The sequence below is a fragment of the Herpailurus yagouaroundi genome, unplaced genomic scaffold, assembly GCF_014898765.1.
Source record: "Herpailurus yagouaroundi ecotype Mexico unplaced genomic scaffold, PumYag 181, whole genome shotgun sequence".
In the NCBI taxonomy this organism is placed as follows: Eukaryota; Metazoa; Chordata; class Mammalia; order Carnivora; family Felidae; genus Herpailurus; species Herpailurus yagouaroundi.
Genome location: NW_024412412.1, coordinates 100,124 through 126,102, shown reverse-complemented (window position 1 = coordinate 126,102; position 25,979 = coordinate 100,124). Strand labels below are relative to the sequence as shown.

The 25,979-nt window shown below is 43.8% G+C and overlaps 1 protein-coding gene across 9 annotated transcripts in view; it reads right to left on the bottom strand.

The window, feature by feature from the left end:
- The window catches only part of FBXO25 (F-box protein 25), a 52,765-nt gene extending 29,680 nt beyond the window's left edge, over nucleotides 1-23,085 (bottom strand). For 3 of the 9 annotated variants that reach the window (XM_040489773.1, XM_040489776.1, XM_040489781.1), the window contains exons 1-2: nucleotides 22,952-23,083; nucleotides 11,960-12,100 (exon numbers count right to left, since the gene is read on the bottom strand). In XM_040489773.1, coding sequence (XP_040345707.1) covers nucleotides 11,960-12,093 — 134 coding nt within the window. In that variant the 5' untranslated portion in view covers nucleotides 12,094-12,100; nucleotides 22,952-23,083. Of the gene's footprint in view, nucleotides 1-11,959; nucleotides 12,101-22,951 lie in introns of all 9 variants that reach the window. The other 6 variants (XM_040489779.1, XM_040489780.1, XM_040489775.1 and 3 more) reach the window with 4 other exon arrangements.
- Between the last annotated feature and the right edge of the window lie 2,894 nt (nucleotides 23,086-25,979).

Genomic DNA, 25,979 nt, shown 5'->3' with positions numbered 1-25,979 from the left:
AGGGCACTCAGGCAGTCCAGCTCCCCGCGGCTGCAATGCGGGTGGGGCAGTGCCCTCTGGCCCTGACACCTGCACACAGTGCTGACCATCACCTCCTGCCTGCTGTCCACCTGACAGACAGACTCACCAGCACTGGTGGTGATATCCATGCAGCTACGAACCCGATCAATTCCTCTCCACTTAAGTTCAGAACGTGTGTCCATAACGCATGATGCAGAGGTGACAGCAGTTCTGTGCCAAGGGAGCACATCCCTGGAACAGGTTCAGGAGACAAACTCAGTGAGCCACACACCTATTATCTAGGTAAACCGACTCTCAGGGTCAAGGCCACAGTGAAATTCATGAACGTGCACCAACACGGGAAATAGTGGGCCCAGAAGCTTAGTGAGGAATCCACTACAGAATCCAGTACAGAGTGGATTGTTAGAGACCAACAGGACCAGAGAGGCAGAGGCAAACAGCTGTTGAGCAAATTAGATGTATTTATGTGCAGAACTACAGCACAGTGCGTATGGTTATCTCAGTGTAGACAGAGAACCACCACGAAAAGTGTGGCAGAGGGGACAGGGAGCGGGGACAGAGGTCAGTAGCTAACTGCAGTTATCAGTTACCGTAGGAGCCAACAGTCAGCATTCAGAACAGAAGGAACCAAGGGTACAATATAAAGGTGTTACTGTAAAGGTGAAAATGAGGGGGAAAAACCTTCCCCAATACTGAAAGAGTAAAGGCGACACGAGATGACAGGCTCTTTGTTGTGTGTGTAGGGAAGACTGCACACAGGCACCAAGATACACACACAGTCACATCTGAAACACTGAGAACTTAAACCAGACAGCAGGAAGTGTGCAGGGCGCAGCCATCAGAAGGACGAGAGCTCTGGATCGGCCCACAGAACAAAATCAAATGCAAATACTGAATACGAGAAACACATCTATGAAAAGATGGTGAAAAACAGAATTTATGGGTCCCAAGAAAAACAACTGTCAAGGGAAATTATAGCATTAAATACAGATATTGATAAAAAGAACTTAATGAAAGTAAATAATTTGAACGTACAATTCAAAAAGCTAGGAAAAGAATTACTAAAGATAAAAGCAAATACCAGTAAGTAGAAAAAATGGTGGCACTAAAAAATAAATCCAAAGCTAGTTCTCTAGAGAAAACAATCAGCAAGATACACCACAAGACAGCTTATCAGAAAAATAAGGGTACAAATACTTAAATTACAGAATGAGAAGAAAATTACAAATGCAAACAGAAAATTTTAAAACCTGTGAAGGACTATTTTATAAAACACTGTAAATTAGTTACAAGAAATAAAACTGATATTTTTTTAACGGTGTCTTACTAAACTTATATTTTTAAAAAACTATCAGCTTTTTTTCCCTTAGAAGTAGGGCAGGTAATTATAAAGTCTACTTAAGCAGCAGCAGCAAGGAAGAAAAAGAAGACAATTGTGAACAAGAATAGTAACGAGGGAGAGCATCTCATCCTGATACTAAAACCCATCATAAAACCTCACGAAAACTGCCTCTGGTCTAGTTCAAGATGGCAACACAGGAGGACTCTGAACTCAATGCCTCCCTTGGATATATCGAATCTGTGACACAGGGAACAATTTCCCCTGGGGGTGGGGCGGGGGGAAGGCTGAGTAACTCTCAACACATGGAATGAACGAGAAAAAACCTATATGGAAGCAGGTGGGCGAGGCTGAGATACATCACTGTAAACCCCACCCCCAGCATAGGGACATACAATCAGGAAGGAACTCACAACCCTAAGCCTGTCCTGAGGAGCAAAGGATTTGAACCTGACATTGGGAACGCCAATTTTTACAGCCTGCACCTGAGAGACAAGCCCTCAAAATGTCTAGCTTTGAATGCCAACAGGGCTCAATCCATGGACACAAGGTTGTAGCTAACAGAGGAATGGCTCTCAAAGAGCTCCAATGTGCAGACTCTCCCACCCTGGGGCCCAGCACAGGCGCAGTTGGCTAGAAAGTGCCCAGACTTTCTGTGAACGAGGCTCATGTGCTTTTTTATAAGGCACTGGCCTGGGGGGGGCAGGGACATAACACACATCTCGAGGCCTACTGATCCACTCTCCAGAGACAGAAGCTGGCGGGCAACATCTCTGTGCTCTCCTGCCTCACGTTAGGTCTGGAAAGGAGCCTGTACACTCATCAGACATGCTATTTGCTGTGCTCCCGCCCCAGAGGCACCCCTAGACCTTCTGGCTCTGGGTAGCCAGCATGGCTCGAGCTGGGGGCTCACAGGACCAGATATACTTGCCTACTCTACAAACTGCTGCCCAAGGGGCTGGCCTCCCATCGATCAGAATCAATGTGCTGGTTGAGATCCTCCCCTTTGGAACAATGACTGGTCTTGACGCACTCAACTACTGGGAGCCATTAAGAATAAAGCAGGCTGCCTGCACAATCACAAAGATGTGAGAGGTGATCAAGACTGAGGGCAGGGTTGACCGAGAAGCTGCAACTCCTACATAAGACCAACCCTTCCAGCCTGGGAGAGGTGGCGGTTTCCTCTAATGCATAAAACTCACACGGAGAGTCCAGCAAAATGAAGAAACAGAGTAATATGTTTGAAACAAAAGAACAAGATAAAACCTAAGGAAATCTTAGTACCACAAAGATAAGTAACTTACCTGATACAAGAGTTCAAAATAATGGTCATAAAGATGCTCCCTGAGCTTGGAGGAAAAATGAAGAAAGAATCTCAAGAAACAGAAATATACAAAAGTACTTAGAAATCCAGAGCTAAAGAACACAATAACTGAATGGAAAAATACAGCAGACTAAAGGAAAGCAGAAGAAAGAATCAGTGAACTCTGAAACAGGGCAATGGAACTCCCCCCATCAGAGAAGCAAAAAAGGTAAAAGGATGAAAAAGAATTAAGAGAGCTTAAGGGAAGTGGACCAACATTCTCATTACAGGGAGAACAGAGAGAAAAAGGGCAAAAAAGTTAAGGAAACAATGGCTAGGGGTACCAGGTAGCTCAGTTGGTTAAATGTCCAACTCGATCTCAGCTCAGGTCTTGATCTCAGGGTCATGAGTTCAAGCCCCACATTGGGATCCGTGCTAGGTGTGGAGCCTACTTAAAAAAAAAGAAAAAGAAACAATGGCTGAAAACCTCCTTACTCTGGGAACAGAAACAGACATCCAGACCCAGGAAGCCCAGAGAGTTCCAGTAAGATGAATTCAAAGAGATCCATACTAAGACACATTGTAATTCAACTGTCAAAACTTAAGGACAGGGCAAGAATTTTAAAAACAGCAAGAGAGGGGCGCCTGGGTGGCGCAGTCGGTTAAGCGTCCGACTTCAGCCAGGTCACGATCTCGCGGTCCGTGAGTTCGAGCCCCGCATCGGGCTCTGGGCTGATGGCTCGGAGCCTGGAGCCTGTTTCCGATTCTGTGTCTCCCTCTCTCTCTGCCCCTCCCCCGTTCATGCTCTGTCTCTCTCTGTCCCAAAAATAAATAAAAAACGTTGAAAAAAAAAAAAAAAACAGCAAGAGAAAAACAACTAGTTGTATATAAGAAAACCCTGTAAGACTCCCACAGACTTTTCAGTGGAAACTTTGCAGGCTGGAAGGAGGGGCATGATGTATTCAAAGTGCTGGAAGAAAAAAACGCCAACTGAGATTACTGTACCCTGCACAGCTGTCCTGTAGAACTGAGGCGAGATGGTTTCCTAGGCAAGCAGGACTTACAGGAGCTCATCACACTAGATGAGCCTTACAAGAAGTGCCTGAGGGACTTCTTCAAAATAGGGGGGGGGGGGAGGGGGGGAGAGGGGGCCCGGGGGGAGAGGGAGAGGGAGACATGAAGGAATGATTCCAAACTCAGTTTTAGAGGTCAGCAGTGCTTTCATACCAAATTGGACATGAACAGCATGAGAGAAGAAACTTACAGGTTCATATCCCTGATGAATATAGATGCAAAACCCTTAATCAAATATTAGCAAAGCAAATCAACATAACATTAGAAGCATTATACACTATGATCAAATGGGTTTATTCCAGGGATTCAAAGATGGTTCAACATCTGCACATCAATGTGATATACTACATTAACAAAAGGAAGAATAAAAATCATATGATCAACATAACAGATGCACAAAAATCATTTGACAAAATTCGACAAACATTTAGGACAAAAACTCTCAGGAGGGTACAGATGAACCTACCTCAACATAATAAAGGCCATATATGACAAGCCCACAGCTAACATCATACTCAATGAAGAGCTGAAAGCTTCTCCTCTAAGACCAGGAGCAAGACAAGGATAGCCACCACTTCTGCCACTTTTAGTCAATATTAGACTGGAAGTCCTTTCTAATTTTGCAAGAAAAGAAATAGGAAGCATTCAAATTGTAAAGAAAGAAGTAAAACCATCAATATTTCCTGGTAACATGATCTTATACATAGAAAACCCTGAAGACTCCATCAAAAGACTATTAGAATAAATGAGGTCAGAAAAATGTAGGATACAAATATATAAAAATCTATGTTTTCTAACACTAATAAGGAACTCTCAAGAAGATAAATTTAAAAATTCAGTAAACAGCTTCATTTACAATTAATTGTGCCAAAAAGAATAAAATACCTAGAAATAAATTTAACCTAGGAGAGTAAAGACTTGTACACGGAAAACCACAAGACATTGATGAAATAAGCTGGAGATGACATATAAATGGAAAGATACTCCATGTTCATGGACAGGTACAATTAATATTGTTAAAATGTCCATACCCGAAAGCAATCTATAGAATTAATGTAATCCCTATAGAAATTCCAATGACATTTCTCAAAGAAATAAACAATCCTAAGATTTATATATAACCACAAAAGACCCCAAATATCCAAACTAATCTTGAGAAAGAAGTACAAAGCTGGAAGCATCATGCTCCCTGATTTCATACTATGTTATAAAACTATACTAATCAGAACAAAATAGTATAAGTAAATAAAGATGGTCATGGGTCAATGGAACAGAACAGAGAGTGTAGAAAAAACCCACACATACATGGTCAATAAATCTAAGACAAAGGAGCCAAGAATATCCAATGGGGAAAGGACAGTCCCTTCAGTAAATGGTGCTGGGAAAACTGGACAGCAACATGCAAGGAGGAGGAAGCTGGACCACTTTCTTACCCCATTCACAAAAATTAACCCAAAACGGATTGAAGAATCAAATGTAAGACCTGAAACTATAAAACTTCTAGAAGAAAACAACAGGCAGTAAACTCCTTGACGGTCATCTTGGAAATGATTCTTTTGGGTTTGACACCAAAAAGCAAAAGTAAACCAGTGGGTCATATCAAAACAAAAAGCTTCTGCAAAGAAAACCATCAACAAAATAAAAAGACAACCTTCCAAATGGGAGAAAATGTTTGCAAATCGTGTGTCTGATAAGAGGTTAATATAAAAAAGTGCTTTTAAAAACTCATTCAGTAAAAGAAAAGAAAAAAGAAAAAAAAAAAGAAAAGAAAGAAAGAAAAAGAAAAAAAGGCCAAACAATCCAATTTAAAAAGGAGCAGAGAATGGGGATGGACATTCTTCCAAAGAAGACACACAGATGCCAACAGACATATTACAAGGTGCTCAGTATAGCAGTAATCAGGGAAATCCACTCAAAACCACAATCAGAGACCACCACACACCTGTCAGATTGTCTAGTATCAAAAAGGCAAATAGCAAGTGTTGGCGAGGACCTGGAGAAAACAGAGCCTGCATGCACTGTTGGCGGAGGTGCGAATTGGCGCAGCCACTGTGGAAAACAGTGTGGACACTTCTCAAAATATTAAAAATAGATACCCTATGATCCAGCAATTCCACTTCTGGTTTTGTTTCCAAGAAAACACCAATTTGAAGAGACGTGTGCACCCGTATAGTCAGTGCAGCATTACTTACAACAGCCAAGACATGGAAGCAGCCTGAGTGTCCACTGACTGAAGATGATGTGTGCACGTGTACACATATACACGTACATACATGCGCATATGCACATACACACTGGAATATCATTCAGCCATAAAAAAGAAATCCGGCCATTTGTGACAACAACAAAAAAAAATAAAAAATAAAGTCCTGCTCCAACAAAACCAAACTCAGGTATTGTGGAGCCTGAAGCTCATAAAAATTTAGGAATCTTAAGAAAAAGAAAATATTTATGTTAAATTTTAAAAACATAATCACAAAATACCCATTCTGAAACGGTCACAAATACTACAAAACAAACACAAAAACAAAACACATTCCAACTACATCCGCTAGGTTAAATGATAAAAACCAAACTCCAGCTGGCATTCACCAAAGGGGAACCTTCTTACTGTCAGAAGCAGGAAAACGTAGGCCTGATCCTACTGAGGGCTCACACAAGGTCACAAGGACCTGTCTTCCAGCTCCGCTGCCAGCGGGGACAGCTCTGCTCCCCGACTCCACGCGGTCGCCAATTCCTAGCACCTCGGCTCCCATCATCACAATGCTGAGTCTAGCAAGTGGGGGTTGGGACTTCACCAAGAGCTCAAACAGTCCAGAACCCACACCTTCTGGCTGCGCCTGGCTGAAGCCAGTCACTATGCCAGGACACAGTATGTGCTGGCTGCTCAGCCGTGCTCACCTAATCCACAATATACAAACATCTGTCGTGTTTCCATATATTAATAACAAGATACCGAAAGGAAAAATTAAGACAGCAATCCCAATTATAATTGCACCGAAAAGAATATCTAAGAACAAATTTAATCGAGGAGGTCAAAGACATGTATGCTGAAAACTAAAGGACACTAAAAAAAAAAAAAAAAAAATTACAAAAACTGAAGAAGACACAAATAAATGGAAAGACATGCTGTGTTCACAGACTGAAAGAACTAATATTGTTAGCATGTCCACACTACCCAAAACAATTTACCGATTCAACACAATCCCTATCGAAAGTCCAAAGGCACATTTCACAGAAGCAGAACAAATAACCCTAACATATATGGAACCATAAAAGATTGTGAATAGCCAAAACTATCCTGAGAAAGAAAAACAAATCTGGGGGCATCATATACCCCGATTTCAAACTATATCACAAAGCTGTAATACTCAATACAGCGTTGGCATAAAAGGCATGCAAATGAACAGAACAGAACAGAGTGCGCAGAAATGAACCCTCATATACGTGGTCAATTAATTCAGAACGATGGAGTCAAGAGTGAGGAAAGAAGAGGCTCCTTAGTAAATGGTGTTGGGGAAGTGGACACCTTCATGCAAAAGAAGGGTACTGGATCACTACCTTACCCCCCCCAAGATTAAGTCACAATGGATTAAAGACTTGAATGTAAGACCCAAAACCATAAAACTCCTGGAAGAAAACATAGGGGTGAGCTCCTGGATATTCACTGGTCTGGGTGACGATTTTTAATCTGACACCAAAAGCACGGGCAACAAAAGCAAAAATAAACAAGTGGAACACATCAAACTAAAAAGCTGTACATACGGGTGCCCAGGAGGCTCAGTCAGTTGAGCGTCTGACTCTTGATTTTGGCTCAAGTCATGATCTCTCAGTCATGCTATCGAGTGTGCAACCTGCTTAAGACTCTTTCCCTGGGGCACCTGGTGGCTCAGTTGGTTAAGTATGACTTCAAGCACCAGAGGATCTCCTGAATTCTCTATCCATCTTCGTGATCAGAGACCCATTTTGCATTCTCGTAGGGGAACCAAAATTACGGCCTCTTTCCTTTTTCCTTGGCGGGGGACCCACAACTGAACTGGTATTTTCAGTAGAGTTGACAATACTTTCTGTGGAGCCCCAAATTTACGATGCCCGCCACTGCTATGTCCACTGAGAAGCAAATGACCAAAATAAACCTTAAATTATTGAAACTGGGATTTGAAACAACGTTCAATGAGATGTCAATAAAAATAATGCAGTGAAAAGGTTTAATAAACTAAACGCAAAGGGAGAAGATGCTAGAAATGTCACTGTTAAGGCAGAGCTAAGCCCCACATGGCTGGCCCCCCCCCCCCGCCACCACCACACTTCAGCTTCACAGGAGCACTGCCTTCTCTCAGCGGCCTCCTCAGAGCCTGCAGCTACTAAGCACGGTGCAGTCTGATGGGAAAGGCTACCAATTCTCAAAGACACAGTATCCGGACCCTCCTCTGCAGTACCTTCCTTTGCAAAAATCCTACAAGATCTGTCACCAAATGTCACACTGAGTAGCAACAACACCCTGATGGGGGGACCGAGCCAGATGAGGACTTAGTATGGTTCTCCCCAAGCCAAAGGCTCACGGTGTATCTGGGGGCTGCTCCCTTTTCTCCTCATCCAGTCTGTTGCCTACTATCTTGTTGACCATGTTCCCCACCATCCGACTGCACGGACACTGCCCTGGGCACATGCGCATCCTCCCTCCACTAGAATCCCGAACTGGGTATCCCGTCGTCACTGTGTGGCCCAGCCCACCCACCCTCTCTTGTGCATCTACAGGGGAGTGAAGGAACCTCCCCAGGAGGGTGCAAGATGAAGTACCCACGAATCAAACCGTGCTCTGCCGTACAAGACTCTGTACGCTCCACACATCTTTTGAGGGAAGAATGGGGCATGCAAAATAGAGGTGAATGTTCACTCCATCATCAACCTCCACAGTATCACGAATGTTGCTTGAAAAAGCAGCTTAGTCAGGATTCAGAGTATGAACGGGTCAGCCCTACCTGAATTAACCCTGTTGAACCATGTAATTTCTTACCTACATGCTCAACTTTTAATCCTAAAATGAGGCAAAAGAGAGCAAGGGGATATTTAAAGGTCTTGTATTCTCATGCCCATTATAAAACATTTTACAAAGCTGGTTAGAATCTTGAGTGTGTAAATTATTTTTACTAGCTTTAGAAAGCCCATCTTCGACCAAAGAATTGGGAATGCTGTTTCTCACAGACATTCAGAGGAAGAGGTAATTTTCCTCAGCAATTTGAAATGGTGGTTACATATGGTTTTATTTTCTGCAAATTTTAGTTCAAAGTTAAATTGCTTTTTCTTCCAGGGTAAGAAAAATATCAGACACTGGCTATGTAGTTCTGGGTCATCTGTGGCCTCTCCCCATAGGTTAGGATATGCATTTTTGTGGAAATAGGCAAAAGGAGGAGAACAACAAAGAAGAAAGAGTGGGGAAAAGGGCAACCAGAAGGTGTAAAGGACAGACAGTTAACTCCTTCCGCCTTCACTTCACCCAACGAATAAAGCCCTGTCTCAATAAGCACAACTGAATAGGTTTCGGTGGCGCAGAGAAGCATCGGTCAGCAAAGCTTACTATTTCAAAGGATTTTTAAATGAAGTTTGAAAGGGAGTGGGTGAGGGGAGAGTTTACAGGGAAGAGGGTGAGGGAGACAGGTGGAAACAGAGTTTATCATGTAAAGAAAACATAGCCTGAGTGGATTTTCGCTAATTTTGTGTGTATACAGAAAAATGTGTGGGAATGTGTGGGGAAAAATACACAAGGAAGAAAAGACAAACTCATGCAAATTCCTTAGAGTAGAAGTGGCAGTAACATCGTATTTCACACCTGACAGCTTTTTCAGTCTGACATTTCCCAAACTCTTTATCCATCCTCAAATGGTGACTTCTGGAGTCTCCACGTTTAACAGTAGGTCATGAGGAGTCCATGCAGACATCAACCATTTCCACATGTATTCAACCAACCTTGTATTTAAATAATTTGCTACGAAAACTGGAAGACAAAAAAATAACTGAAAATTCACAGCTGTGTGACATTATCTAATACTGATAGCATGCATAATTACCAATCTTATATAAAATTTACATTCATCAATATTAAATAAAATTCAGAATGGAAGAGAAATGCCACAATATATACATGTTATCTTTACTATAATTATAATCTGAAATATATCCTATAATTTGAATGTAGTCAAATACTACAAACCAGTCTCTAATCTAAAGCACTACATTTCTGTCAGAAAATCAGACAGGCTGAAGTAAAAAAAAAACTATTGGGACTACATCAAAATAAAAAGCTTCTCTACAGCAAAGGAAACAATCAGCAAAACTAAAAGACAACATACAGAACAGGAAAAGATAATTGCAAATGACATATCCGATAAAGGGTTAGTATCCAAAATACATAAAGAACTTATACAACTCAATACCCCAAAAAACAATTAAAAAATGGGCAGAAAACGTTTCTCCAAAGAAAGCATACGAATGACCCACAGACACAGGAAAAGATGCTCAACATCGCTCACCATCAGAAAAATGCAAATCAAAACCACAATGAGATATCACCTCACACACCTGTCAGAACAGTTAAAATCAACAACGCCAGAAAGAACAAGCGCTGGTTAAGGATGCAGAGAAAGGGGAGCCCTCGTGCACTGCTGCTGGGAATGAAAACTGGTGCAGCCACTCTGGAAAACGCTATGGAGGTTCCTCAAAAGGTTAAAAATAGAACTACCCTGCAACCCAGCAATTGCATTACTGGGTATTTACCCAAAAAATATAAAAGCACTAACTCACAGGGATACATGCACCCTTTGTTTACGGTAGCATTAGTTACGAGAGCCAAGATATGGAAGCAGCCCAAGTGTCCGCTGACCAATGGATGGATGAAGGAGAAGTGGTGTATACACAACGGAATATCAGTCAGCCATAAAAAGAATGAAATCTTGCCATTTTCAATGACGTGGATGGAGCTAGAGTACATTATGCTGAGCGAAATAAGTCAAAGACAAATACCAAATGACTTCATTCGCATGTGGAATTTAAGAAACAAAGATGAGCAAGGGGAAAAAAAAGTGGCAAAGCTAAGAAACAGACTCTTAACTATAAAGAACAAACTCAGGGTCACCAGAGGGGGAGATAGGTGGGCAATGGGTGAAATAGGGGATAGGGATTAATGAGTACACGTCTCATGATGAAAAAAATAATAAAATGATTTCTTAAAAATGAAAATCAGATGTCCTCCCTGTTAAAAATACAGAGTTGGTAATTATGCAAATGCAAAATTAAAATATACAGTGAAACTGAGGTGGCTGGGTGACCCGGTTGGTTGAGTGTCCGAATTCAGCTCAGGTCATGATCCTGCGGTTTGTGGGTTCGAGCCCGGCATCGGGCTCTGTGCTGACATCGCAGAGCCTGGAGCCTGCTTTGGATTGTGTCTCCCTCTCTCCCTGCCCCTCCCCCACTCACGCTCTGTCTCTGTCTCTCAAAAACAAACATTAAAAACAATTTTTAAAAAATATATACAGTAAAATCAATTACTAGATCCGTAACACCTTGAAGGAAGAAGCCCTGAGATCTTCCTAATCCTTCGGATGTTCAAATAGCATTTGTGGTAGAGACTGCCAGTCACCATCCCCACTTCCGTGTTCACACCATCTCTGAGGTTTATCTGAACACACAGCTGTGCATCAGAGAGACCACGCCCCCTAGTTCCCATGCATCTCATGCTCCAGCCAAGATGTGAGCAAATGTGACACACGTGTCCTGCTCCTCTCCTGCCCTGCTGACTGGACCGTGGGCGATACGCCCCCTTCGACTGTGCAGAAGGGCCAGCAGAGCACCAGCACAGAATGTCTTTCCATCCCTGAGCAGAGTCACTACACCAACTCAGGATTTCCAGGGAGAGAAACAGACTTCCTGTCTTGTGCAAGCCACTGTCATCAGGAGTCTCGGCTACATGCTGCCAAGACCGTATCTTCATTTCCTGAGCTCCTCAGCTATAATGTGGGGTCGATGGTAATCCCGTTTCCTCAGAGTACTGTAAAGGTTACCTGTTTTACATAGAACAGAACAGCACCTGTTGGTGGGCACTACACAGTCTACTGTGTGTCTGGGCAAACTCAGCCAGAGTACAAGTTATGGAGCTTTTCTGGGACTTCAAAAATAGAAACCATAAATGTTAGGCAGCCAGATGGCGTGGTTCTGCTATAACTTACATGCTGTGACTCAGGTTGCGCTGGTTATTCTCTCTCTCAAGTTCCCGACTCCAGGATTCACATCTCTTCCATCCATCTTCTGTTTTAATCCAGCTCCATCCAGGAGATCTCCAGTCCTGACCCAAAAATGGCATAGTTCCCCCTGTAAAAGAATTTATGTTAAGAATTTATGTAATTAGCAAGTTTCCTTTCATTCAGAACATTTGTTTTAATGTTTATTTTTGAGAAAGAGAACGTGTGCACACACACGTGCGCACAAGTGGGGGAGGGGCAGAGAGCAAGAGAGACAGAATCAGAGGCAGGATCCAGGCTCTGAGCTGTCAATGCGGGGCTCAAACCCACGAACTGTGAGATCATGACCTGAAGCTGAAGTCAGATGCTCAACCAACTGAGCCACCCAGGTGCCCCTCATTTTTAAAAAATGTTTATTTTGAAAGAGCAGAGGGGAGGGACAGAGAGAGAGAGAGAGAGAGAGAAACACAGGGCTTGATGTCACAAATCAAAGATCATGACTTGAGTTGATATGAAGAGTCAGGATGCTTGACTAACTTGAGCCACCCAGGCGCCCTGAGAACATTCACTGATTCTAAAGAATAAAGCTCTTAATATTTAAATGTCTGCATGTGCCTTAAATGCTGGCTAGACACAGGGGAGCAAAGAGGACACAGTACCTCAGTTGTACCAAAATGATAAGAAGGGCTACGTACTGGTGGATGCACTAGCCCAACACTGCATCTGTCAGGAAAGGTTTACCTGAGGGGCCATCTCAGCTGGGACCTGGAGAACAAGTAGGAGTCAAGGAGTGAGGAAGAACGGGAGCATTACAGCAAACAGAAAAACTCTCTCCACCAGAATTAGAAGCAACGTAACGCGAGACATATTTGTGTTCAGCGCTGTATGTGCGTCAACCTGGTTGCAGCTCACAGTAGGACAGCAAGCATAGGGAGCTGTGAGAAGGGAGACTGGAGCAGTGCCCAAGTCAGAGGACTGGACTTTCCTGCAAGGGCAGCGAGGGGCCAAGAAAGGAACTTCCGCAGGTACACGATTCGATTAGACCCAAGTGTTACAAAAGCCTCAGGGTCCCACTGTGAGGACGGAGGTCGGGGGACACGTGGCGGGAAGAAGAGTTAGGACTGGCAGCTATGGAATACAAGCCTTTACGAGGTGCAAGAGTAGGGCTGCAGAAGACACAGATGCTAGAAGCACTTAGGAGGCAGGGTCACCAGCAATCAAGGCCTTGTTTGTCTTGCTCTCTGACGCTAAGGGGACCAGCTACCACACGCTCAGCTATGCCCGGGAGAGGCCCGTGGGGCACGGAGCAACCCCAGGCTGGCTGCACGTGTGAGGGGAATTCAGAGAGAGATTGGAGTTTGTTGAACCTGCCTCTGAGATAAGGAATAAAGAAAGAAGAGACGTTAATTTCAGTTTTGGACAGGCCTGTCAGATCTACTGAGTCCGTGGCGACAGGACAGCACTATACTAGAATCCGCGTATAAGGACCCAGGTATAAAAATCATGACCTTCAGGGCACCTCGGTGGCTCAGTCGGTTAAGTGTCCGACTCCTGGTTTCGGCTCAGGTCATGATTCCACAGTTCATCAGTTTGAGTCCCACACTGGGCTCTATGCTGACAGCATGGAGCCTGCTTGGGATTCTCTCTCTTTCTGCCCCTCCCCTGCTGGCTCTCTCAAAATAAATAACTTTATAACTTGGTGACAAAAAGAGCTCAAATACTAGCTCTTCCATTGCCCAGACTTGCCTTCCTGTGGCTCAGTGCTTCTCAACCCTCACTGTGCATTAACCTGACAGTCTTGGAAGCTTTTAGAAAATACAAGTGCTTGGCTTCATTCCAGACAATTAAATACAAGTATTTGTGTGTGACAGGTAAGTGCTTTTTTTTTTTTTTTTTTAACAATGCCAGGCACGCAAGGGAGCTCAACAAACACTGAATGGACGCATATACAGATTCTTCGCTCAGAAGAGACAATAAGGCTGGAGAACACAATAGGAAAACCGTCAGCATTCAGGTAGTCATCAAAGCCATAGGAATAATACCTATGGAATGATACCTAGGGATGTTTCCCCCACAGAGAATAACAGTGGGAAAAAAACAGAGGCGAGGGAAAAACTCTAAGGGACAGTGACATTTAAGAGACAAGCAGATAAAGATGAGCCAAGAAAGGAAATTGAAAAGGAAGAGCCTAAGAGGTAGGCGGTAGGGAGCAGGAAGTCAAGAGAAGAATGTATTTCAAATGACTGGCAGAAAGGAAAACATTATTAACAAGCTAGTATGGTAAATATTCAAAAGTGTATATTGAATTTAGCTACAAAAACATAACTGAGAGATCAACCAAAAATAGTTTCAATAGAATAATGTATTATATTAATCTCAGGTCCAAAGTAGACTTGGAGCATTTCTCTAATGTACAGTATTTCTAACACAGAGTACCTGAGTGATAAAAGTTTTTCAAATATAATCTCCCAACTATATTATAACTAACAAAAAACAGGCTACTAGATAGACTTTGATACTGCCTTAGAAGAGACAAAAAAAGGAAAGTCCTGGGGCGCCTGGGTGGCGCAGTCGGTTAAGCGTCCGACTTCAGCCAGGTCACGATCTTAAGGTCCACGAGTTCGAGCCCCGCGTCGGGCTCTGTGCTGACAGCTCAGAGCCTGGAGCCTGTTTCCGATTCTGTGTCTCCCTCTCTCTCTGCCCCTCCCCCGTTCATGCTCTGTCTCTCTCTGTCCCAAAAATAAATAAACATTGAAAAAAAAATTTTTGAAAAAAAAAAAGGAAAGTCCAAGTCTTCAGCAACATTGCTGGGTCAATTCTACATGCTCATTTCCCTAAATGGCATATGAAATGTTCTTGTATACCAAGAGGATCTCAAAACCCCACTCAACTGGAGTTTCCAGCAAGAACACATCTTTTATAGTCACACATTCATTCACTTAAATTCTTACTTTAGAAAGTACTTAAATATCCCTATTTAAATACCAGCACTATTTTGGTAAGCATCATCTTGCAGACTTGTTTCAAGCTACCAACTACCCTAAAATGCAAAAGCTACCACCCATGTCTAGTCAATTCAGTTAACTAGAATCGTCTCCAATAGTATACAATGATTTTCTAAATTTTCATGAAGCTTCAGATATAGTCCAGAGAACACTCCTAACCCAAGAAGGCAAGATGCTCTGAACCAGTTTAGTCTCATAAGACACACAGAGGGAACAATGTGTACGAGGACCATCTCTGAGATCTCTCGTTATCACAGATTTGGAAAAATCCGTGTTTAAAAAAACTGGCAACCATGCAGAATACTGCTAAACAGACCAAATATAGGGGTGCCTGGGTGGCTCAGTCGGCTCAGGTCATGATCTCACAGTTTGTGAGTTCAAGCCCCACATCAGGCTCTGTGCACAGAGCCTGCTTCAGATCCTCTGTCCCCCACCCCCTCTCTGCCCTTACCCCACTCTTTCTTTCAAAAGTAAACATTTAAAAAAATAAATAAATGGGAGCATCTGGGTCCTGCTTCAGATCCTGTGTCTCCCTCTCTCTTGCCCCCTCCCCACTCACACGCACACGCTCTCTCTCTTAAAAACAAATAAACATTAAAAAATAAATTAAAAAGACAATGCAAGTGAGAAAACACACAATGTATGGAAATATATTTTAAAAACATAAAAAAATGTGTATGTATGTACTGAGTGAGAGAATAACTAAAAGAAATTCAAAGTAAAAAAAATCCAGCCATCTAGGACCTCTGAAGAAAAACTAGGACATGATCTTGGCCTAAAGCCCATGGTTAGATCTTAAGTGGAGAGACTAGGGAAAAATACCAATCCCAGAAATGGTGGGCAAAAAGAAACGAAGATGGGAATACAAGTGACACCTTTCAGAATAGTGAACAGAACAGGTCGGCTAGGAGAGAAATCTTCGGGAAGGCTGGTAGGTAGGGTGGAAAGGTGTTCAGAAGCCTTGAATATCAAAGGTGTTTAGGCTTTACTCTCCAAATAAAAGTTTTTGGGCAATGTGGTGATGTGAGCAGTGTTGTTCTGAGAATGATCTGCCTGGGTCTGTGGAGAAGACGGAACGGGAGGGTGGAGGCGGAAAGCACAAGTAATCAAGCAAGAGACAGCTCTGCCGACACCTCCACTAACACACTTTCTTAAAAGATGATGACGCACGTTGTACTTGTCTAGTCAGGCACTAGGCCCACTCACCACTTAATACACTTCTATTCAGGCCTCAAAAGCAACTTCTATGACGTTTAACCAAAGTTTTCAGTGTAAAGAGTCAGCTTAGTATTTCAAGTAAGATAATCAACTCTTTTGCAACTACCTCTGTGAGCAATGAATGGTTAGCCTGAATATTTCACATGTAGGTGTTTGTACTTACAGGGATTGGAAGGAATGAAATGCAGCTACATGAAAAACAGTACATTTCTGGGGCGCCTGGGTGGCTCAGTCGGTTGAGCGGCAGACTTCGGCTCACATCATGATCTCGTGGTTCATGAGTTCAAGCCCTACATCGGGCTCACTGCTGACAGTGTGGAGCCTGCTTCAGATTCCCTGTCCCTCTCTCTGCCCCTCCTCCACTGGTGCTCTCTCGAAAATAAAACATTTTCAAAAAATAGTACATTTCCAAGGTTTTTATTTTCAACACCGAGGAAAAGATTTGTTCTGCTGTAGACATGAGGATTCCAGAGATTTGACATATTATCTTCTTTGGGTCACAATGAAGCTTCATTTTAAGGTGTAATCCTATACAGTTCATGAACTAAAGCAGACTCTGGAAGAAGACTTATTAGAAACAACAAAAAGCCATCAGGGAAAAGCAAGAAGCAAAATGGACAAGAAGCAATGTGAAAGGTCTGGTGCCAAATTTTCAAAAATACTCCCAACCTGAGCCATCTAAATTTGCAGATCAGAACTACTACTAAACTTCTGGAATGATGAACCCATCACTTTTGACAGAAATATATCTGTCTTGCTAAAGACCTGAATTGCTACACCTTAATAAATTTTAACTACAATCACATTTGTTTTGAAAAATTTCAAACACAAAAATAAAAGCAAAACTTACTCCTGAAAATTATTAAGCACGTAAGAGCAGCTACTCAGAGGCGGCTACTCTGTCGTCAAGTAGCTGGTACAATTTGAAATTTTATGCACAGGTCATGCTAACGGATGTCAGAGAGCATAGGGGCTGAACCCTCAAAAATCTTCACTTCATCTCTATTGCACACAGCAGGGCGTGCGGGTGGAAACTCCCAACATGGGAGGCAGGTCAAACCCAGAAAGGTCTTCCTCCAAGCATTTTCCTTTTCTTAACTAATGATACAATAGCAATGTGTATTAGATCTTAGTGTGAGGTAGGCATTCCTATGATCAACTTACCTGTATTATCTCAGCCCTCACACTGCCCTAAAAGATAGAAAATGTTGCCATCCCCCCTCTTACAGGCTTAATTCTCCATTTTACAGATGAAGAAACTGAGGCACAACATCTGGCAGAGCTGGGAGTTACATTCCTACAGTTTCATTCCACGGTCTATGCTCTATGCCTGCATGTTTATAAAAAAGTTTTTTTTAATATTTATTTTTTTTTTTTTAATTTTTTTTTCAACGTTTATTTATTTTTGGGACAGAGAAAGACAGAGCATGAACGGGGGAGGGGCAGAGAGAGAGGGAGACACAGAACCGGAAACAGGCTCCAGGCTGAGCCATCAGCCCAGAGCCTGACGCGGGGCTCGAACTCACGGACCGCAAGATCGAGACCTGGCTGAAGTCAGACGCTTAACCGACAGCGCCACCCAGGCACCCCTAATGTTTATTTATTTTTGAGAGAGAGAGAGAGAGAGAGAGAGAGCGCGCGCACGGGCGCGAGCGGAGGAGGGGCAGAGAGAGAGGAAGACACAGAATCCAAAGCAGGCTCCAGGCTCTGAGCTGTCAGCTGTCAGCACAGAGCCCGATGCAGGGCTCAAACTCACAAACCATGAGATCATGACCTGGGCTGAAGCCGGACGCTCAACCAACTGAGCCACCAAGCACCCCATATCCCTGCACGTTTGTAACAGCAATTCATGAGCACCCTGTGAAAACAAAGGTCATAAAACTGTGTTTTTTTCTTTGGGTTTTTTGTTTTTTGTTTTTTTTTTTTTTTACTGTTACCTTATATAGATCACATCTGGCACTGTATGCAAAAGTAATGACTGATCTAAATATAAAAACACTCAGGAAAACATACCAGCCTTGTAAAAGGCTACATGTACTTCACTGTTTGTCTTAAGTTAGGTGAAAAGGAACCACAGGAAAAGGTACTCACAGCCCTTAGTAAGTTCATTCCCCAGAAATTGAAAGCTGTTCTGTGCAGAGCTCAAGGCAATGCTACACATACTATACTCAGGTAAGAAAATCACAGATAATAGCAAGGCAGTTCCACAGTCAAGGAAAACAGCTGGCAAACGAGTTCCTTTTCCCCTTATTTCTTATGTCTTAAAATAAATTTTGAGTAACTTCCATTGTTCTGCGTCAAGAAAGACAGGTCCTCAATTTCACAAGCACTTGATCTCTTTCACTACTTTCTTATCCTTACAAGATTTCCAAGTAATTTAGAGCCAAACATGAACAGGGCTTATACGCATGGAAGAACTTGATGCCGAAAGAACCTCAAGAGATGGTGAGTGGTGGATTGAGAATCAGAAATGGGATTTACTGTAACAAGGCCTGAGTGAGGATCACAGAGGCTTCCAAGAAACAGAGACCAGGAAATAAAGAGGGAAACTAAAAAGGAAGAGGAGTATGAATTCTTAGGAAAGAATGTGAAAACGTGTATTCTGATTAGGGATGGAGGTTACAGATTTGGAAAAGGCAAGAAATGAGGGTTTCCAGAGAAAAGAACAGATTCTTAAGAACATCCGACTAGGGGCGCCTGGGTGGCGCAGTCGGTTAAAGCGTCCAACTTCAGCCAGGTCACGATCTCGCGGTCCGGGAGTTTGAGCCCCGCGTCGGGCTCTGGGCTGATGGCTGGGAGCCTGGAGCCTGTTTCCGATTCTGTGTCTCTCTCTCTCTGCCCCTCCCCCGTTCGTGCTCTGTCTCTCTCTGTCCCAAAAATAAATAAATGTTCAAAAAAAAATTAAATAAAAAAAAACAAACAAAAAAAAGAACATCCGACTAAAGAATGAATGGGTGAACCAAGAAGTTAAAGAGGAAATTAAAAAGCATATGAAAGTCAATGAAACAACACCACAACCCAAAACCTCTGGGACACAGCAAAGGCGGTCATAAGAGGAAAGTATAGAGCAATCCAGGCCTTCCTAAAGAAGGAAGAAAGATCTCAGATACACAAACTAACCTTATGCCTTAAGGAGCTAGAAAAAGAATAGCAAATAAAACCCAAAACCAGCAGAAGACAGGAAATAATAAAGATTAGAGCAAAAATTAATGCTATCGAAGCCAAAAAAAAAAAAAAAAAACCAGTAGAACAGATCAATGAAACCAGAAGCTGGTTCTTTGAAAGAATTAACAAAATTGATAAACCACTAGCCAATCTGATCAAGAAGAAAAAGGAAAGGACCCAAATAAATAAAATCAAGAATGAAAGAGGAGAGATCACAACCAACACAGCAGAAATAAAAACAATAAGAGAATATTATGAGCAATTATATGCCAATAAAATGGGCAATCTGGAAGAAACAGACAAATTCCCAGAAACATATACACTACCAAAACTGAAACAGGAAGAAATAGAAAATTTGAACAGACCCATAACCAGTAAGGAAATCAAATTAGTAAATCAAAAATCTGCCAAAAAACAAGAGTCCAAGGCCGGATGGCTTTCCAGGGGAATTCTACCAAACATTTAAGGAAGAGTTAACATCTATTCTCTTGAAGGTGTTCCAAAAAATAGAAACGGAAGGAAAACTTCCAAACTCTTTCTATGAAGCCAGCATTACCTTGATTCCAAAACCAGACAGAGACCCCACTAAAAAGACAATAGACCAATTTCCCTGATGAACATGGATGCAAAAATCCTCAACAAGATATTAGCCAACCAGATCCAACGATACATTAAAAAAATTATTCACCACAACCAAGTGGGATTTCTACCTGGGATGCAGGGCTGGTTCAATATCTGCAAAACAACGCAATTCATCACATCAATAAAAGAAAAGACAAGAACCATATGATCCTCTCAATAGATGCAAAGAAAGCGTTTGACAAAATACAGCATCCTTTCTTGATAAAAACTCTCAAGAAAGTAGGGATAGAAGGAGCATACCTTCAGATCACAAAAGCCATGAACAACCCAACACTAATATCATCCTCAATGGGGAAAAACAGAGCTTTCCCCCTAAGGTCAGGAACAAGACAGGGATGTCCACTCTCGCCACTGTTATTCAACATAGTATTGGAAGTCTTAGCCTCTGCAATCAGACAACACAAAGAAATAAAAGGCATCCAAATCAGCCAGAAGGAAGTCAAACTTGCACTCTTCACAGGTGACATGGTACTCTATATGGAAAACCCAAAAGATTCCACCAAAAAACTGCTAGAATTGATTCACGAATTCAGCAAAGTTGCAGGATATAAAATCAACACACAGAAATCAGTTGCATTCCTATACACCAACAATGAAATGACAGAAAGAGAAATGAAGGAATGGATCCCATTTACAGTTGCACAAAAAACCATAAAATACCTGGGAATAAATCCAACCAAAGAGGTGAAAAGTCCATACGCTGAGAACTATAGAAAGCATATGAAAGAAATTAAAGAAGACACAAAAAAATGCAAAAAGATTCCATGCTCCTGGATAGAACAAATATTGTTAAAAGGTCGATAGTATCCAAGGCAACCTACATACTCAATGCAATCCCTATCAAAATAACACCAGCATTCTTCATAGAGCTAGAACAAATAATCCTAAAATTTGTATGGAACCAGAAAAGCCCCCGAATAGCCAAAGCAATCTTGAAAAAGAAAACCAAAGCAGGAGGCATCACAATCCCAGACTTCAAGCTATACTACAAAGCCGTCATCATCAAGACAGTATGGGACTGGCACAAGAACAGACACTCAGATCAATGGAACAGAATAGAGAACCCAGAAATGGACCCACAAACGTATGCCAACTCATCTTTGACAAAGCAGGAAAGAATATTCCATGGAATAAAGACGGTCTCTTCAGCAAGTGGTGCTGGGAACACTGGACAGCGACATGCAGAAGAATGAACCTGGACCACTTCCTTACACCATACACAAAAATAAACTCAAAATGGATGAAAGACCTCAATGTCAGACAGGAAGCCATCACAATCCTCGAGGAGAAAGCAGGCAAAAACCTCTTTGATCTTGGCCACAGCAACTCCTTACTCAACACGTCTCCAGAGGCATGGGAAACAAAAGCAAAAATGAACTACTGGAACCTCATCAAAATAAAAAGCTTCTGCACAGTGAAGGAAACAATCAGCAAAACTAAAAGGCAACCGACAGAATGGGAAGAGATTTTGCAAATGACATATCAGATAAAGGGTTAGTATCCAAAATCTACAAAGAACTTCTCAAACTCAGCATCCAGAGAACAAACAATCCTGGGAAGAAACGGGCAAAAGACATGAATAGACACTCCTCCAAAGAAGACATCCAGATGGCCAACTGACACATGAAAAAAATGCTCAACATCACTCATCATCAGGGAAATACAAATCAAAACCACAAGGAGATACCACCTCACACCTGTCAGAATGGCTAACATTAACAACTCAGGCAACAACACATGTTGGTGAGGATGTGGAAAGAGGATCTCTTTTGCATTGCTGGTGGGAATGCAAGCCGGTGCAGCCACTCTGGAAAACAGTATGGAGGTTCCTCAAAAAGCTAAAAATAGAACTACCCTACAACCCAGCAATTGCACTACTAGGCATTTACCCAAGGGATCCAGGTGTGCTGTTTCAAAGGGACACATGCACCCCCATGTTCAGAGCAGCACTATCAACAATAGCCAAAGTATGGAAAGAGCCCAGATGTCCATTGATGGATGAATGGATAAAGAAGATGTGGTAGATATATACGATGGAGTATTACCCGGCAATCAAAAAGAATGAAATCTTGCCATTTGCAACTATGTGGATGGAACTGGAAGGTATTATGCTAAGTGAAATTAGAGAAAGACAAAAATCATATGACTTCACTCATATGGACTTTAAGAGACAAAACAGATGAACACAAGGGAAAGGAAAAAATAAAACAGGGAAGGGGACAAAACAGAAGAGACTCATAAATATGGAGAACAAATTGAGGGCTGCTGGAAGGTTCGTGGGAGGGGGGATGGGCTAAATGGGTAAGGGGCACTACAGAATCTACTCCTGAAATCATTGTTGCACTATATGCTAACTCATTTAGATGTAGTTTTTAAAAAATAAAAAAATAAAACAAGTTTAAAAAAAAAAAAAGAAAAGAACGGATTCTTCAGATGCGTGAGTTTTCAGAGTGAGTCTGAATAGGCCCACAGAGAGCAGTGGAATCCAGCAGGAAGGGTCCAAACGGAGTTCACAGTGAAGAGGAGGACGCAAAGCCCAGGCGTCAGCTGAGAGCGCAGGGAGTCAGGCACTGGGAGGATGCCAGAGCCACGGACGAGGACAGGGGACCGAGGACCGCGCAGCAGGTGCGGCGCGGTGTAGACGAGGGCAGGGGACCCAAGACCGCGCAGCAGGTGCGGTGCGGGTAAGGAGCGCAGGGAGCAGGGGGTACCTCTGGGAGGAGAGGCTCGGGGCACTGGGCCACCGGCTCCAAGACACGGAGGAACCCCGGGAACAGCTGAGAAGGCGGGGACGCGGCAGGGGACGCGCAGACCCCGAGGGAGGCGCCCCCAGCGGGGGAGCGCTGGGCGCGGCGGAATCGCGGGCGTGCGGCGGGCAAGGGAGGCCGCGCCGCGCAACGGAGGACCGCCTCTGTTCCCCACCCGGCGCGCCGAGGGTCCCCAACCCTACCTGGCGCGGGGCGGGCTGGGGGGAGGGGGGATCGCGTCCCCACCTGGAGCGCAGACGTCCTCGGTCCCCACCTGACGGCCGAGCGGAGGTTTATTGCCGGAAGCCGTCCACCGCCTACTGGGGAGCGCTGACAAGAAGCCCCGCCCCGGGCCGCGCTGATTGGCAGGTGCGGCTCCGCGTGGCCGTGTTGCTACCCGGCTCCCCGAGGCCGAGCCGCGAGCGTGCGCAGTGGGCACCGCCGCCGCCTTTCTGCGCGTGCTCAGTGGGTGCAGCTGGGCTGCAGACCTCCGCGGGCGTGGCGCGGCGTCCCCGCGTGGGAGGGCGCGCGTGCTTCCTGTGCGCGCTCCTGAGGGTGCCGCGGAGAGGGGCTGGGAGGACCGGCTCGCGGAGGGTACCCGGGACCTACCCGCTGTCTGGTCCAGTTTCCAACCGCTGCTCTCCCGGAAACGCCTCAATGTCAGAAATGCACTTTACATTTGCCCCCAGCCTCTGGCGCGCCAGTTACCTTTTGTACTTAAGCTTAAGGCTCAAGCATTTTCCGTTTATAGACGATTTACGGTATTGAGATCTTTCAGGAAGGGTGGAGACGCCGCGGAGGGTCTTCTTGCACCTGTGGGCTTTTCCAATCACTAAACAAGAACGTTAGTGTTGGTGGAAGGGGAGGAAAGAGGAAGGCCGGCGAGTCAGGTGGCTGAGCTGAGTCCCAGCCAGACTTCGGAGGCTTGCAGGCGGCAATGGCTAGTGATGAGCTGTGGCAATGAGTAAGGCTTCACCACCCTGTGCCTCATTTTCCCAGAAGTAAAACAAGAATTAAATGACTTAATAGAAAACACTTGAAACCATGCCTGGCATACAGTGGGCAATAAATAGGTACTTGATTTTAGTATTTGTCTTTATAAAATGTTTTTATATTTGGAACACATTGCAGCAAGCATATACTAGGTATTCAGATCTTGGAAAAATACTTTTGTAAATTATTTGATGTGCTTGTTACAGTAGCATTCTTTGACTATGCAGTTTTAAAATAATGTAAAAGTGATTATGGCCCTGGGCGCCTGGGTGGCTCAGTCAGTTAAGCTTTGGACTCTTGGTTTCTACTCAGTTCCTGAGTTCCAGACCCGCATCAGGCTCTGGACCGATAGTGTGGACCCTGCTTGGGATTCTCTCTCTCTCCCTCTCCCCCCCCCCCCCCCAATAAACAAACTTTAAAAAGTGAGTATGGACCGAAGACAGCAATATTGCCCACATGTCCATGGTTCAGAACTGTCACCCTCCTTCCCGTTTCCCTCTCCTGACCCCTCCCTCACTCCCTCCCGTTCACAGCTGCAAGTTATTCCATTACCTGGGTATAGCATAGTTTAAAATCTTCTACATGGATGGGCATTAGGTTCTTTCCAATATTTTGCCATTAGAAATAATACCCAATTAATAACCGTATGGTTTTTCTGTTTAAAACTTGTAGAGGCATATTTGCAAGTAAATTACTGTAATTAGGATTGTTGCATCAGGGATAACTGGATATAAAATTTTGGTAGATATTGCCAGGCCAAAACCCATTACCACCATGGAGGCCATAAGAACAGTATTAAGTTTAGCCTAATTTGCCAACACCCACGTAACTCCTTGTGAAGGAATCCCACTGGTGGGCTGACAGGAGGCAAAGTAACTGGAATCCACGGAGTACAAGGTGGAGTCCCCACACAGTAACAGCAAGAGAGGCCACAGAGAAGTTCAGATTCATTCTGGTCCACAGAGATCTCTGACAGCACACTTTGCTCCCATCATTTACTCTATGCTCACAGAAGATAAGCATGTGCACTGCCCTCTGGAAAGTCCACCAGTGGAGAAGAAAACAGGAGAAGGGCAAGGAATATTGCTTCTATGAAGTTGAGGTGTGGCCGGGGATCGTGGAAGAGTCACCCAGGGGGTGGAAGCTCAGTGTGGGGAAATCATACCCTGAGAAGAGGTGCCTACTTCCGCAAGACTGCACAGGCATTCAGTTTATCCAACAAGTTTATCTATTTGGGTGAGGGAAAACATCAAATTTCTCTTCTTTAAAATAACCCAATTCTGATAACATGTAAGGATTTGGGAACATTTAAGCTCATTGCAGTTTCTCCCCGAAGTTGGGGTCTCTCCTAGCAGAGAGCTGGGGCAGCCACTGGTCACAGGCAGTGCTGGGTGCCTCCATACCTCACTGGGCAGTGGGGTGATGGGCCAACACACTGACGCCCCTGCTTCTGGAAGTACACTACACAGCCATCTCCCTGACCTCCCCAAATGCTGCTCAGAACAGGGTGAGCATCCCTGATCCTCTTGGCACAAGCTTGACTTAGTCCCCGCAAGACTCAGGGAATGGTCTTTCTTCTTGTTCTACCCTCTCAGGAACACTCATTTTGTGGAGTCTTCATGCAACATATAGAGACTAATTCAGCTTTCTGCAGTATACCGAGGGAAGGTACACCAAACCAAATCACCAAAACAAAACCCTCTAACCTTGATAGAGAACCAGTAGGGGAAAATATAAATTAGTGTCTCCAGTGTGTGGCCGTGCAGGCTACATGCTAGGTGCCGTGAGAGATGCTGCGAATACAAATGAACTCAGTTGTCAAGAGCTCACAACTTAATGCAGATATAGGGGTGGCAAATACACAGAAAATGGAGGATGAGGGCTCCAAGGAGGTACAAAATGACAAGGACACCCAGGGGCAAGAACAACCCCCTCTGCAGAGATGCCTCCAGGAAGGCACTGGAAGGTCACACGGACTGTGAACTTCAGAAGCCAATGGGCAGCAGCAGTGAGGCGGGAGACAGGGTCGGGCAATCTTTTTGTTTGTGTATTTGTTTCAAATTTCCTCTTGGTGTTGAGTCTCCCTATACTTCAGATAGGGGTTAGAGTAGAATTTTAGAGATGTAAACTACGTTGGTGGCCAGGAATGCATGGGACAGGTGAGACATCAGAACGGGGAGGCTCATGTGAAGAAAACAGCCGCTCACGGGGGTCTCCTCCACTGACTTCTGAAACTCT